Source organism: Arctopsyche grandis, chromosome 3 (genome assembly GCF_051622035.1).
Source record: "Arctopsyche grandis isolate Sample6627 chromosome 3, ASM5162203v2, whole genome shotgun sequence".
Taxonomy (NCBI): domain Eukaryota; kingdom Metazoa; phylum Arthropoda; class Insecta; order Trichoptera; family Hydropsychidae; genus Arctopsyche; species Arctopsyche grandis.
Genome location: NC_135357.1, coordinates 21,857,293 through 21,869,193, shown reverse-complemented (window position 1 = coordinate 21,869,193; position 11,901 = coordinate 21,857,293). Strand labels below are relative to the sequence as shown.

Below are 11,901 nucleotides of genomic sequence, written 5' to 3'. Positions count from 1 at the left end.
ATGAATTTTCCCTATTACCACACTGGTTGAAATTGATAATCTATATGTGCAAAAGACGATGTGTAAATCCCAATAATTGTTATATTTCTCGGTATAGAATAAACAAGTGGTACCTGACAAGGCATAATTTTTATGTCTGTTCAACATAGAAGTAGAATGCATAGAATCGCTCTCAGCCTCCAAAAATGTTGCTACAAAAACTCTGCACGGCAGAGTTTGTTCATTGTTTGCTAAACTTCGTCTCTCTCTCTCTCTTGTCTCTCTTTTGACTTTCCGTCTCTCTCTTCGATGGCTCGCTTTTAGACAATACTTTTAACAATGACCATTCTATGCATTCAACTTCTATGCTGCTCAATAAATAAAATACATATCGCTCGCAAAAAAAGTTTTTGTGACGGCAATATTTGTCACCTGAATTAGTCTCGTTTTAAACGTTAAAGTGAACGCACTGCTTTCAAAATTCTTAAGTGTATTTTTTGTTTTAAAACTATGGAGTTTTCATCTACAGGTATATACTATTTATTTGCATAACTTAATAACTATTTAGTAGTAGTATTTTATGAACATTCTTTTTTTTAGGGTAATTGGACAATAACTCGAAGATCCCTAAGCACATGTGTTTTTACTAGACAGCTACAGCTTTCAAAATTTCGCCACTTTCAAATACACCAGATCATATATTGGTACATCGATGAAGACATTTTTCAAGAGGAGAAAACACGGCATTTTTACTAGTGTGAAACGTAATATAAAATACGCCATCATGAAATAAATAATTGCAAGTGAGACACCTAAATAGTGACATGCAAATAAGATCACGCTCTGCAAAGATTATTATGGGTGGCGTACAACTTTTTGCAGGAAATGGAAAAAAGCTACTCTGTAAAAATTAATGAAACGTTATTCTTATATCAGACCCTGTTTATTTCTCTGGATGAATCCAAATAAAGATAAAAGTCTGAATTATTAATAAAAAAAGTACATATAAAATATCAGACTTAACAAAAATTTAATAATAATAGAATACAGATCAATTTCATTTTAAAGACTTAAGAAGATTATAAAAAAATAGGTTATAATATTAAAACACTAGTACATTGTTAAATCACAGTGGGTAAACTTGGCTAATAGTGCATGAAGTTTTTTTCTGTAAAATATATTGAAAAATTATTGAAGTCATTGAAAAATCATTAAACTATTTGTACGCCAAACTTTTGCGAATATGAATTGAGAGCTGTACGATGATCAGAAGACAACTGTTCAATAAGTGGCAACAAAAGCCCTGGGTGTCTAGATGAAAGCATTCCAAGGGATTGCACCAAAAATTGACGTGGCTCAGTAACATCTAAAAATAAATTAATGATTATTTTTGAACATTATTTTTTTTTATCGCATGTGGTTATTGCAATACCTTTAAGAATATCAGGAATATCTTGACGGGCAGATAGGAGTTGACAATATGCAGGCTGATAGGCATTTTCTTCGCCAACGTCAATCCAATGATCTTCAGGAAGGATACTTTCATCATTTGGCAATTCAAATAATGCTATTAATGCCTGTGAAAATATAATATTTAATCATATGTACATATATATAATACATTAGGTATTCTAATTAATTTAAAAACTATTCCAGTGGAACTTTGATTGAAAATTTGACATATTTTGATACAACCCATTATTAATAAGTTGTGTATTTCCTATGAAGCATTGCTCATATAATCATTTTTCACTTTTATATTTTTTATATTTATCCTCACTTATATAAACAGACCTGTTGATCGATATATTCTAAATAAATCCGCTGCACATACATAATACCTAGAATTTAGTACCTGTATATAATCTACATATGTACGTATCAAGAGTATACATGATACATGTGCGAAATAGGCCGTTTACCACTGGCAAAACAATGTTTCTGCCGGTATACAATTTACAGGCATTTGTTTCCAATACATACCCAAGTTATTAATGGATGTGATTTCGTTAACCAAAATATATGTACGTATTCTGTACTTTTTATATATAAAAATAAAAAAAATATGAATATACCTGCATGATATGATTCCAGAGATATCTGTATTTGCCATCAGCTTGATACAAAATTGGGCATTCGCTTACCAATTTACTATAACCGCAAGCTGCGAGTTTTAATTGTGTCTGTCCTGAAACTTTTTGCAAATCAGGTACCAATATGCGTTCACAGTACATACCAAACAGGCTATAAGGATCAATTAAAAATTATATTAACACACATACTATAGGAAATAAATGAAAACAAATCGAGAAAAATGTATACTTAGGTTGAGCTGAATCTAAATTTTCTACAAGATCAGTTGGTCCATATTTTAAGGAATAAAACCCAAGAAATACAATGAGGCCACACACAAACTTGGTAGTTTTCGAAGACGACAGACGCTGGAACATTAGTGATAGAATTTGTTTCAAAAAGGGACGCATTGTTTCCCTGGAAATTATGCAATTATTATTAATAATGAAAATTCATAGTATTACATAATAAGTGATCAATTAAAATAAATCTTACTCTGGTATATGTTGCAGCATGCACTGAATTAATGTAAATCCTTCTTGATCGTTTGCTTTAGACGCGATCAATTTTTGAAATACTCCTAACATACCATTCTATAAATATAGGTTGAAATACGTACATATGTTAAGATATGAAATACAAATAAACGTAAAATGTTAAGTTAAAAAAAAGTAAGTACGAGTCGATTATCACGTATGAGATGTTGATGAGCAGCACTGGTAAGTGCACAAAGCAATCGAACAAGAGCTTTCACATTGGCTGGACGATCCCATAATGGTGGGGCTAGTAAGCACCCAACTAAACTTAAATATGGACCACCTTCAGTTAGTCCACCCATTCCAGAAATACTTCTTTGTTCCACAAGCAAACTTAGCAGTTGGAATACATACGGCATAAACTCTATGAAAAGAAAAAAAATACATAATTACATCATAATAATTTCATACACACAACATACATATGTATATCAACAAATTTACCTTGAACTTCTTGTTGTAAAATTTCTTGAAAAATCGGAAAGAAAGCATCTTCAAAAGATTCTACTGCAGCAGGACTCGCTTTGCAAACAAGTCTAAAATTATAAATTTTCATTTAATAGTTGAACGAAAAATGTAAACAAAATGAGGTAAATAAAATGAAATACTTGATTGAAAGTGAAATGCATTCAAACAAATAGTGATTGAAATGCGGACGGGATGGGTTTTTCGACACAACGGTGAGAGTTTGGGCTAATTGAGTTAATGCCCCACCCAGAGCTGGCAAACAAGCGTTTTGTAATACCAAGAGGGCACGCATTACACCTGAAAATAAAATAAAAAAATACATTTGAATATAAATCAACTGCAACTGTACTCAGTAATCATGCTATAAATGATGCACAATGTAAAAAGTTTGAAAAATAACCTTTCATTGCGTAATCATTTTCTTGGTGGCCCGGTTTTTGTAATAATTGCATCAAAGCTTGAACTAAAGTTGGTGCGAGTTGCATGAGTTCAGGAACAGGACCAATAATGAAAATAACTTTTTCCAAGCAACTTGCAGCATATGAAGCAACAACACCACTCCCAGCGTCTAAGAAACGGATCTATAAAAAAATAATAACTATAATTATTTGACCACACACATCTATCTTCTGGAATATATAGCACTTTACTTAGATAGTAATTACCAAATTGGGGAATATGGCGAGTATTTGTTCTTTTGGAAGAAGTGAGCGGAATGTAACAATGTATTTTATAGCATCTGCTTTCAGTACTGGTGTTGAATTAACTAAAAATTTTTTTTAAAATATTAATATTTACAGCATTGTAAATTTAAAATATGTATCTTAAAATATAAATAAAACATACTATCAGCAGCAATTAAGTCAGGAATTACATGATCTTGGCAAAAACTTGATAAGTTTACTAAGCTGGAAGCTGAAGTAACACCAGAACGTACTGTCCGGCCACGTTCTGAAAGAGAAGTAACAAGAAACAGTGCTACATCTTTGCAACGCCATTGACTGCCATCAGTTGCAGCAACGGATTGTGCTAACATGGCCTGTAAAAATGCATTTTTAATAATTTTATGGTTAAGAAAAATAAATTTATTGATATTCGAAAACACAATGTATAACAAAAACATATCTACAGGTATTTAATAAATAAGGAAAAAAAATAAGAGAAAATTAAAGGACTGAAGTTTCATCATTATGAAAAACTATTAACGTAAATATAAACCTGAACGTATTGTCCAAATATTTGGAATATTTTTTCTTCAAAATTCACAGAGAGCACTTTGACAAGATCACAAGCGGCTCTACGACGAGTCTCTACGTCAGAGCCTTCCATATCCCTTCTAATGTATTCCTCTGGATTGTCTTCAAACAATTCTTCGTCGCATTCTACAAAATTAAATTGAAATATAAAGTGTTGGACAAACAAATATGTACATATAAGAGTTAGCAATCAATATACCTCTAAACTGCATATTTGGAATAACAACTTTTTCACAAACATTGCTTAATGTAGCGGGATCTTCAAACAAGTGACGATAATGCTTTTTTTCAGCAACATTCGATAAAAAACTAAGTGAACTGGACACTAGCTGTAATTGAAATAATCACAGTGAATTCAATGTACGTATTAACATATGTTGTGTCTCAATAACCAAATAGAAGGAAATTACCGCATCATATTTAGGTTGAGGTCCCGCATCAACCAAAGCTCCCCATGCAGCAGTTACAAAGTCAGGAGCATGAGGGAGAAATTCTTCACTATATTTAAGAGCATACAATCCAGCGCACTCCACAGCAGCTTCGCGTACACGTTCCACAATTCCTGGTTCACTATCGTCCTGCAAAATCATGGGAAATAAGGTTAATTAGGCTGGTCAAAGTAAGAATTGATTTAATTAGGTGCTTGAAAATTTAACACACATTTGATTCGAGAGAAGGAACTTTACATTGAAGTAAAGACAATAAATTGGGCATCCAAATGTGCATGTGGTCTTCGAAATACTCAGGTAAATCTTGTGAGTTCAATGAATGAAAAACTTTACAGATAAGCAACAATGACGAATAAATGATGCGCAGGTCCTCTGGATTATTGGCGTGAGATTGACAGAGTCCCAAGGTAGCCTTCAAAGAAAATAATAATTGTTTTAATTAATATTCATCATCAAATGATTGATTACAACATATGTATATATAAAACAGGCTTACCAAAAATAAATTAGTAAGAGGTTCAGCAAAATTGCTTAGAACGAAAGCAATTTCTGTCCATAGTTCTTCGGATTTGAATTCATACCTGTATCTTTTAAAAAGCGAATGGGCAGTTTGTAATACACCATTTATTATATTAAAATTCCCTAAAAATAAAAATAAATAAATGTTTACATTTAAAAATAAAATACATGCATTTAGACATGACCATGCCGAATATTTTTTTGATTATACCCGTAGCAAACTTTTCAACCATTTGAGCTATAAGTCCAGGCCATTTTTTAGGAAAATCATGTTTTCCGATAATGGAAACGACATCACTTAATTGTTTTTGAATAGGGGGCGAGGAATGTAACATCAATTCCACCAATGCCCCTCGAATATTTGCTCTTTCAGTTTCCGATATGCAATTGGGACGATCTTCTTCCTGAAATTTAAATTTTGAATTTTTATGAAAAAAATCATGGACAAAGATAAGAAATATAAGATAATGTCAATTTTAAACAATCTGTAAATCAGATTTTATTACTAACTATTACTAGCATTAAAGCTCACCTCTGCCCAATTTCTTTTGACATAATTTTTCAGAGCGATTGAACCTGCAATCCGAATTGTTGCATCTAAATCTTGCTTGTCCACAAGTCGCAACATTAAAAGACCATAATTTTGGTTAACTTCGACACCTTCCAAGAATTTTTCGGCTGAAAAAGAAATAAATAACATACCATAATTATACGCACACAGGTATCATATCAATGTATGATAATTATTATTCTAAAATATGGATAAATATGTATACGGTAACAATAACATTATTATGTATGGATAGGTGGTCTTTTTTAATGCAAAAATATAAGAGAAAATCGAAAATACTTATCATCTGGTAAAATATAATAGATATAGTGTAAGAATATTTATTGCATTACTGAAAACGCAGATTTTATTGACCCGAGTATGTCATACAATATATAAATATAAAAAGGATGCAATTTGTCATTTGTAAAAAAAGCATTAAAATAGTTCAATGGTTATGCAAATAATGATCGTTTGGGGAATTCATAGACGTCAAAATCTAAAATCAAGTGTTAAAAAAGCAGTTGAACAATTTAATATTGAATTTGAAGATATTGTCGTTGAATTTCAAAAAATCAAATGACGGGTGCAGGAAGCCCTGACATGTGAAGAATTAGCAAAATCCGGCGAAATTGTCAGAAGCATCAGACAGTTGAGGCAAATGATTCGACAAATAATTAAATAGGAAAAACGGGAAAAGAAGATACAACGAAGGTAGTGGTGATGTAGTGAAGATTATGATGGGGTTTCGTTTACCAGGTCGGCGAACATTGGGGTCCGGGTTGAGCGTTTGCTGCAGATATTGCGCCAGAGTAGACAGATTGGCGTCGGTCAGCTCCATTGCACTTTTGGTCGCACAAAGCAACTCCTCACTTTCGAAATGATCTCGTAGCGTGCGAAAATGACGCACTAAAATATCGCAACACCCGTCGCCCCGTTTCGGCTGTCTGTTTCGCGGTTCGTTTGTACAATCGACATAACCTCACTCCAATGGCCGAAACGACTCGTTTAACGGCTCGTTATTTCTAGAATAATATTTCCTTATTTTCAAACGTTTTGCTGGTTAAAACAAACTACCAATTGCTATCGGTTTAGAAACGGAAAGTCTTGGTATTTTTTATGCGATATAAACACAGAAGGTGGCGAATGTGAACGCGCAAGGAGATATACATAATACAATTTATTGTAGTCGCCAGTACTGCGACAGTCGTTATCCACTTTTTTTTAAAACTCCGTTTCTATTACAACCTGTTTATTTAAAAAAATATTAAGTATTTTTTTTTCTGTTTAATGACCAATTTAGGTTTTTAGTACGATTTTTTATAAATCTGTCTGATACATTTGTTAGTCTGAGACTTTTTAGCCTAGAGCCAACCATCGCTAAAAGTGAGAAAGCTCGACAGGAAAAGCGGGGCTAGATGCTGGTTGCCATTATGCCGGCGCTAGACATGTGTTCAAATATGTGATCAAATAAGTGTTCACATGTGTGGCACGGGCATTTGATACTATTGTCACATATTTCATCACTTAAGTGCGCTTTGCCGTTCTGTGTCGGTTTTTTAGCGCACATCAAAGAGATAAAAGTCCAAATGTTTGTGTGCCTGCCACACTACGCGAAGCCCAGTTGCGCGAGCCTAGTTGATCAAATCTTTGAACATATATCTGGCAGATACAACAATATGGGACCAAATGTGTGAGCAAAGTCTTCAAAGAAGTGATCACTTCTTTGAACTCATGTCTGGCACCGGCATAATGGCAACCAACATCTAGCCCCGCTTTTCCTGTCGAGCGTTCTCACTTTTACCCATCCATCTGCTCACCTAGTAGGTCGATCGCAAGCCTATTCGGATTTTTACTAAACCCTTCAATCTACGAATGTACTGTGAGGTTATTCTTGCGATTTTTGCCTTGGCGGTTTTCATTTATAGGACCTTTCTTATTTCTTCGTTTACGACGAAATAGGGGGGGATTTACCAACATTCTTAAATTTTTTGACTGAAATCGTTCAAATATTTCTACGCTTGAGATTGATGCAGTACCACATATTGATGTTCATACATATGTCCATATATGTAGACTTCAGTATTGTTTTGTTTTATTTTATCAATTTTAAAGTTCAAAAATAAGAATCTCGTAATATTTCTGAACATCTGTTAACTAACACAGCCGTTGCGATATATGTATGAACTAAAGCTTCCAATCCCGGGATCCCGGTGTTTTCTGGTACCGTGAATTCCGGTGCTGAAACTAGTCTGAATACCGGGATTGCGGTGCTGGCAGAAATTTCTTTAAAAATATTATTTTTACAAAAATAATATGGAAAAAAAACATAAAACAACATTATATAATGAACAATGGTGGGATGAGCAATGGCAGTTATAGTCCATTTGTTTGCCACTCGTTTCGACGCCGGCTTGCCGTTTCCACGAAATGGTATGAACGGCCTGTATTGTGTCGCAGATATTGTGCTCAACCGCAATGATATTTGAATCATATTTTAACTGATTCGAACTCAGAATCGACCATTGATCAAGTTTTTGTGATCTACAAAAAATATGTGTGTCTGCGCGAGTGTCTGTATGTTTATTGTGTGTCAGTGTATTTTGGGGATTTTTTAAACACTGTTCGTCCTATCAAACTGGAACTTAGTATTGATTACTGAAATTTTTATCGATACACCCTAATTTTTTTCAAATTTTTAAGTTGACCGGAAATGGTACCTCCCCTTATAGGTGTCCTCTTTCTTTTAAAGTTTTTGAATTAAATTATCTCCCAAACCATTCATCAAATCGAACTGAAATTTCTTACTTGTAATAGAGTTTAATAATATTATACACCAATATTTTTTCCTAAACCGAAAGTAGTACTTTTAATTAAGTGAATCAAGGTTTTTTATGTTTTTCTAAGAAATCCTTTAATTTATTGAACTGAAATTTTACCAAGTTATGTATAAAAGTTGGTAGGCATCCGTCAACCAGAAGTGGCAGTGTACTCTTGTTCAATTTTTTCTTTCACTATTTTTTTCGACCCCTTTAGCATGTGTGCTCTTCACGTGAAAATTCAAGTATAAGTGTTGTATCAATGTGATGAAAATAAAAAAAATCACTAAATATAATAAACCGGAAGCGGGATTTTTTCCTCTTAGAAAAGTCAAAAATGTTGTGACGATTCTTTCCACGACCTGAACATATTTTTAGCTGAAAATTTATATTTGTATTATTTTTGTACTAACATTGAGTTGATAAAGTTTTGTTCGGAATTCGTAAGCCGGAAGTAGAACTTTAGTCTTGTATAAGTTTTCCTACATTTGTGATCAATTTGTATTGAAAATGCTCATAGCCGGTATGTGTGAACGAGTATGTACATACATATGTATGTACATACGCTCTAGGAATTCCTGTTATGCCACAATGGTCTGTTTAGAATAAAATAAATATGTTCGATTATCGAATTTTGTTTTTTATCCTTCTTATATTCCTCAAATACATAGATAAAGTCGTAGGTTGGTCACATCCGAATTTTTTACATGAAGTAAATGTAATTGGAGTTTTTTTTTATATTAGGTGGTTGTTTCGATGAATAATTACTAGACGGTACAAACTATTCGTTCAGACCAATCGGCTTTCGTGGCCTTACGACCCACGAGCTGGTCGATGTTTTTTGTGCTGGCAGCCCTAGTCAGCCAGCGACCACATTCCCGTTCCAACCGTCACCGCTTGAACACTGCTTCTAAGCGGCGCGTTTCCTCGATCCCGAATCACCAGTTCGAGACTGGCAATGTTTGACGATACTTGGAGACCAGATCCAGTATTCGTCCGGGGTGTATTGAGGAAGTCTGTTCTGTCTTCGTCCCGAAGGCAGACAACACGTGTTCTTTGTTTACGAACTCCCCCCCCCCCTTCCCCCCTGCTTGCTCTCTGTACATTTAACTTGAAATATAGTTTTATACAAAACAGATTTACGACCTGTTGTCATTATATACAATCTCCTTCCATTTCCATCTCCCAACATCACGCTTACATACGCACACGGTACGAGAGAGTGAGACAGAGAGCAGATCAGCCATCAGCAGAGACCAGACCACAGACGACGATCAGCAGGCACCATTGGGGGAAAACCACGCCGACGCTCACGAGCTTTACAAACATCATGACATCAGGTGGCATCTCGATTGAGAACCCCTGGCGTCCATACACTATTTGTAAAAAAACGAATAAATGAATCAAAGCGATGTTTTTTACTTTATTTAATTACATTTTCGGGTGTGTTTTATTTAATATTAGAAATTTATGTATGCGAACCGAAAATTTAAAGAATGTAGCCAAACTCGGCGCCCCTCACATCGAGGGGCGCCTTTGGCACTCGCCAATTTGCCATAGCCTCGCTACGGCACTGAAAACAAGTGTATAAAGGGTTATGTTGATGAAGCGGGTATGTTCCGGAAGTTCTCGAAGTGGCTGGAATCGGCTGAGTTCTGGAAGTTCTCAAAGCGGCTGGATTCGGCTGTGTTCTGGAGCGGTTCTTCCATATTGGTTGTTGCTCTTCTAGATCAGCGTTGTAGGGCGGTTGCTGGCTGACTGTGTTGTTAGAGCGGCTCTTTCATGTTGGTTGTTGCTGGTCGGCTGGTTCTTGTTGATGGTTGCTGGTCAACTGCTTCTAGCTGACTGGTTGTTGGTGTAGCATGGTGGTTGCTGTCTGACTGCTTCTAGCTGACTGACTGTTGAGTCCGCTGTGCGGGTTTATATAGGGTTTGTTTCGGTTCATTCTGGAAGCTTTATGACGTCAATGGGTTACAATGTTGCTGGTTATGGTGGAAGCTTCTAGAATATGTGGCACCGTTCCACTCGATTTAGTTTTTATCATCCTTTGTTCTGCGGAGTCTGGATGTTCATTCAATGGGTTACAATGTAGCTGTCGTGTTTGTACACCTGCGCTTTAATGGATGCAGGTGGTCTTCGACTTCGCCTCGTTCCGTTTGGTTTTTTAGGGTGTCTGGAGGTTGAGTTCAAGGGTATGGATGGCGGTTTGCTCGCGTGATGTTCACGCTACTTTATATTATTGGTTGTTTTAATACATTTATATTCGTTTGATTTTCGATTGGGGTGAATCGGGATTCCTACAGTTTAAATCTTATTAACATCAATATCTGCCAATATGGAAATCCTGCAGCAGGACATAAATATTAATAGATGTTATAATATAACTACTGGGCCAGAACAATAAAATTTGTGCTTATAAAATTATAGGCCCCATAAGAACATATTTATAGATTTTGTGTTTGGATAGTTTTACGTGTGAATTGAAATGTTTGTCCAACCATGCGTATGTATTGCACTTTGCACCCCTCGCTCTGTTGGTTTATTTTAAATAGCTTCACGACATGTGAAAAGCGCTCTTATTTAAAGTATGAGGAGCAGGCGATTGATTGAAAGGGGGTGTTTGGCTTCAGAAAATAATGGTTTATTTGTTCCGGTAGCAGCGAGTGTGGGAGACGAGAGAGGTGTTGAGAACCAAATCAAGCAGAGCGGCGAGGCGCAGTCGAAGAACACCTGCACTCATTACCAGAGAATTAATTGTAACCCATTGACGTCATCTCGCATTCGAGAACGTTCCACCCTAACATACCAAATGTCGAGAGGCCGCAGAACAATGGGTGATAAAAACTAAACCAAACGGAATGACGCGCAGCCGAGAACACCTGCAGCCATAACCAGCTACATTGTAACCCATTGACGTCATCTCGCTTCCAGAACATACTAAATGACGTCAAGATTCCGCAGAACAATGGGTGATAAAAGCAAATCAAGCATAACGTCGATGCATACGCACTAGGAACCCCTCCGGAATGCCAAACCGCATTCTTTGCACACTTCCCTTAAAAGCGCAGTTTTTACACGACCTCAGAAAACCACATTCTTTGCACACGGCCGCGTACAGCGTATCCTATACAAACCCGCACTCAACCGCACCCGGGCTCAACAGTCTGTCAGCCAGCAACCGCCCTACAACGCTGACCTGGAAGAGCAGCCAAAAACCAGCAGCCGCCACGACAACAAGTCAGCTACCAGCCT

General features: G+C 35.8%; 1 protein-coding gene across 1 annotated transcript; it reads right to left on the bottom strand.

Annotated features, from left to right (window-relative positions):
* Positions 1–908: 908 nt before the first annotated feature.
* On the bottom strand, positions 909–6,996 carry Cse1 (chromosome segregation 1). The gene is made up of 19 exons (XM_077427419.1): positions 6,587–6,996; positions 5,813–5,958; positions 5,492–5,684; positions 5,258–5,403; positions 4,973–5,173; positions 4,723–4,890; positions 4,512–4,641; positions 4,275–4,438; positions 3,903–4,095; positions 3,722–3,822; positions 3,457–3,637; positions 3,197–3,353; positions 3,033–3,124; positions 2,732–2,952; positions 2,548–2,645; positions 2,302–2,469; positions 2,055–2,223; positions 1,412–1,556; positions 909–1,345 (listed from the first exon to the last, which is right to left on the bottom strand). Exons 1-19 carry the CDS (start codon positions 6,669–6,671, stop codon positions 1,191–1,193), a joined length of 2,913 nt encoding a protein of 970 aa, XP_077283545.1. The 5' UTR covers positions 6,672–6,996; the 3' UTR covers positions 909–1,190.
* Between the last annotated feature and the right edge of the window lie 4,905 nt (positions 6,997–11,901).

Bases quoted from the DNA above. Each gene is read 5' to 3' on its own strand.
- Cse1 (XM_077427419.1), bottom strand. From the start codon at position 6,671: ATGGAGCTGACCGACGCCAATCTGTCTACTCTGGCGCAATATCTGCAG. The intron at 5,959-6,586 runs GTAAACGAAACC...TTTCTTTTTCAG, and splicing joins CCCCAATGTTCGCCGACCTG to CCGAAAAATTCTTGGAAGGT. The intron at 3,823-3,902 runs GTATGTTTTATT...AAAAATTTTTAG, and splicing joins TGACTTAATTGCTGCTGATA to TTAATTCAACACCAGTACTG.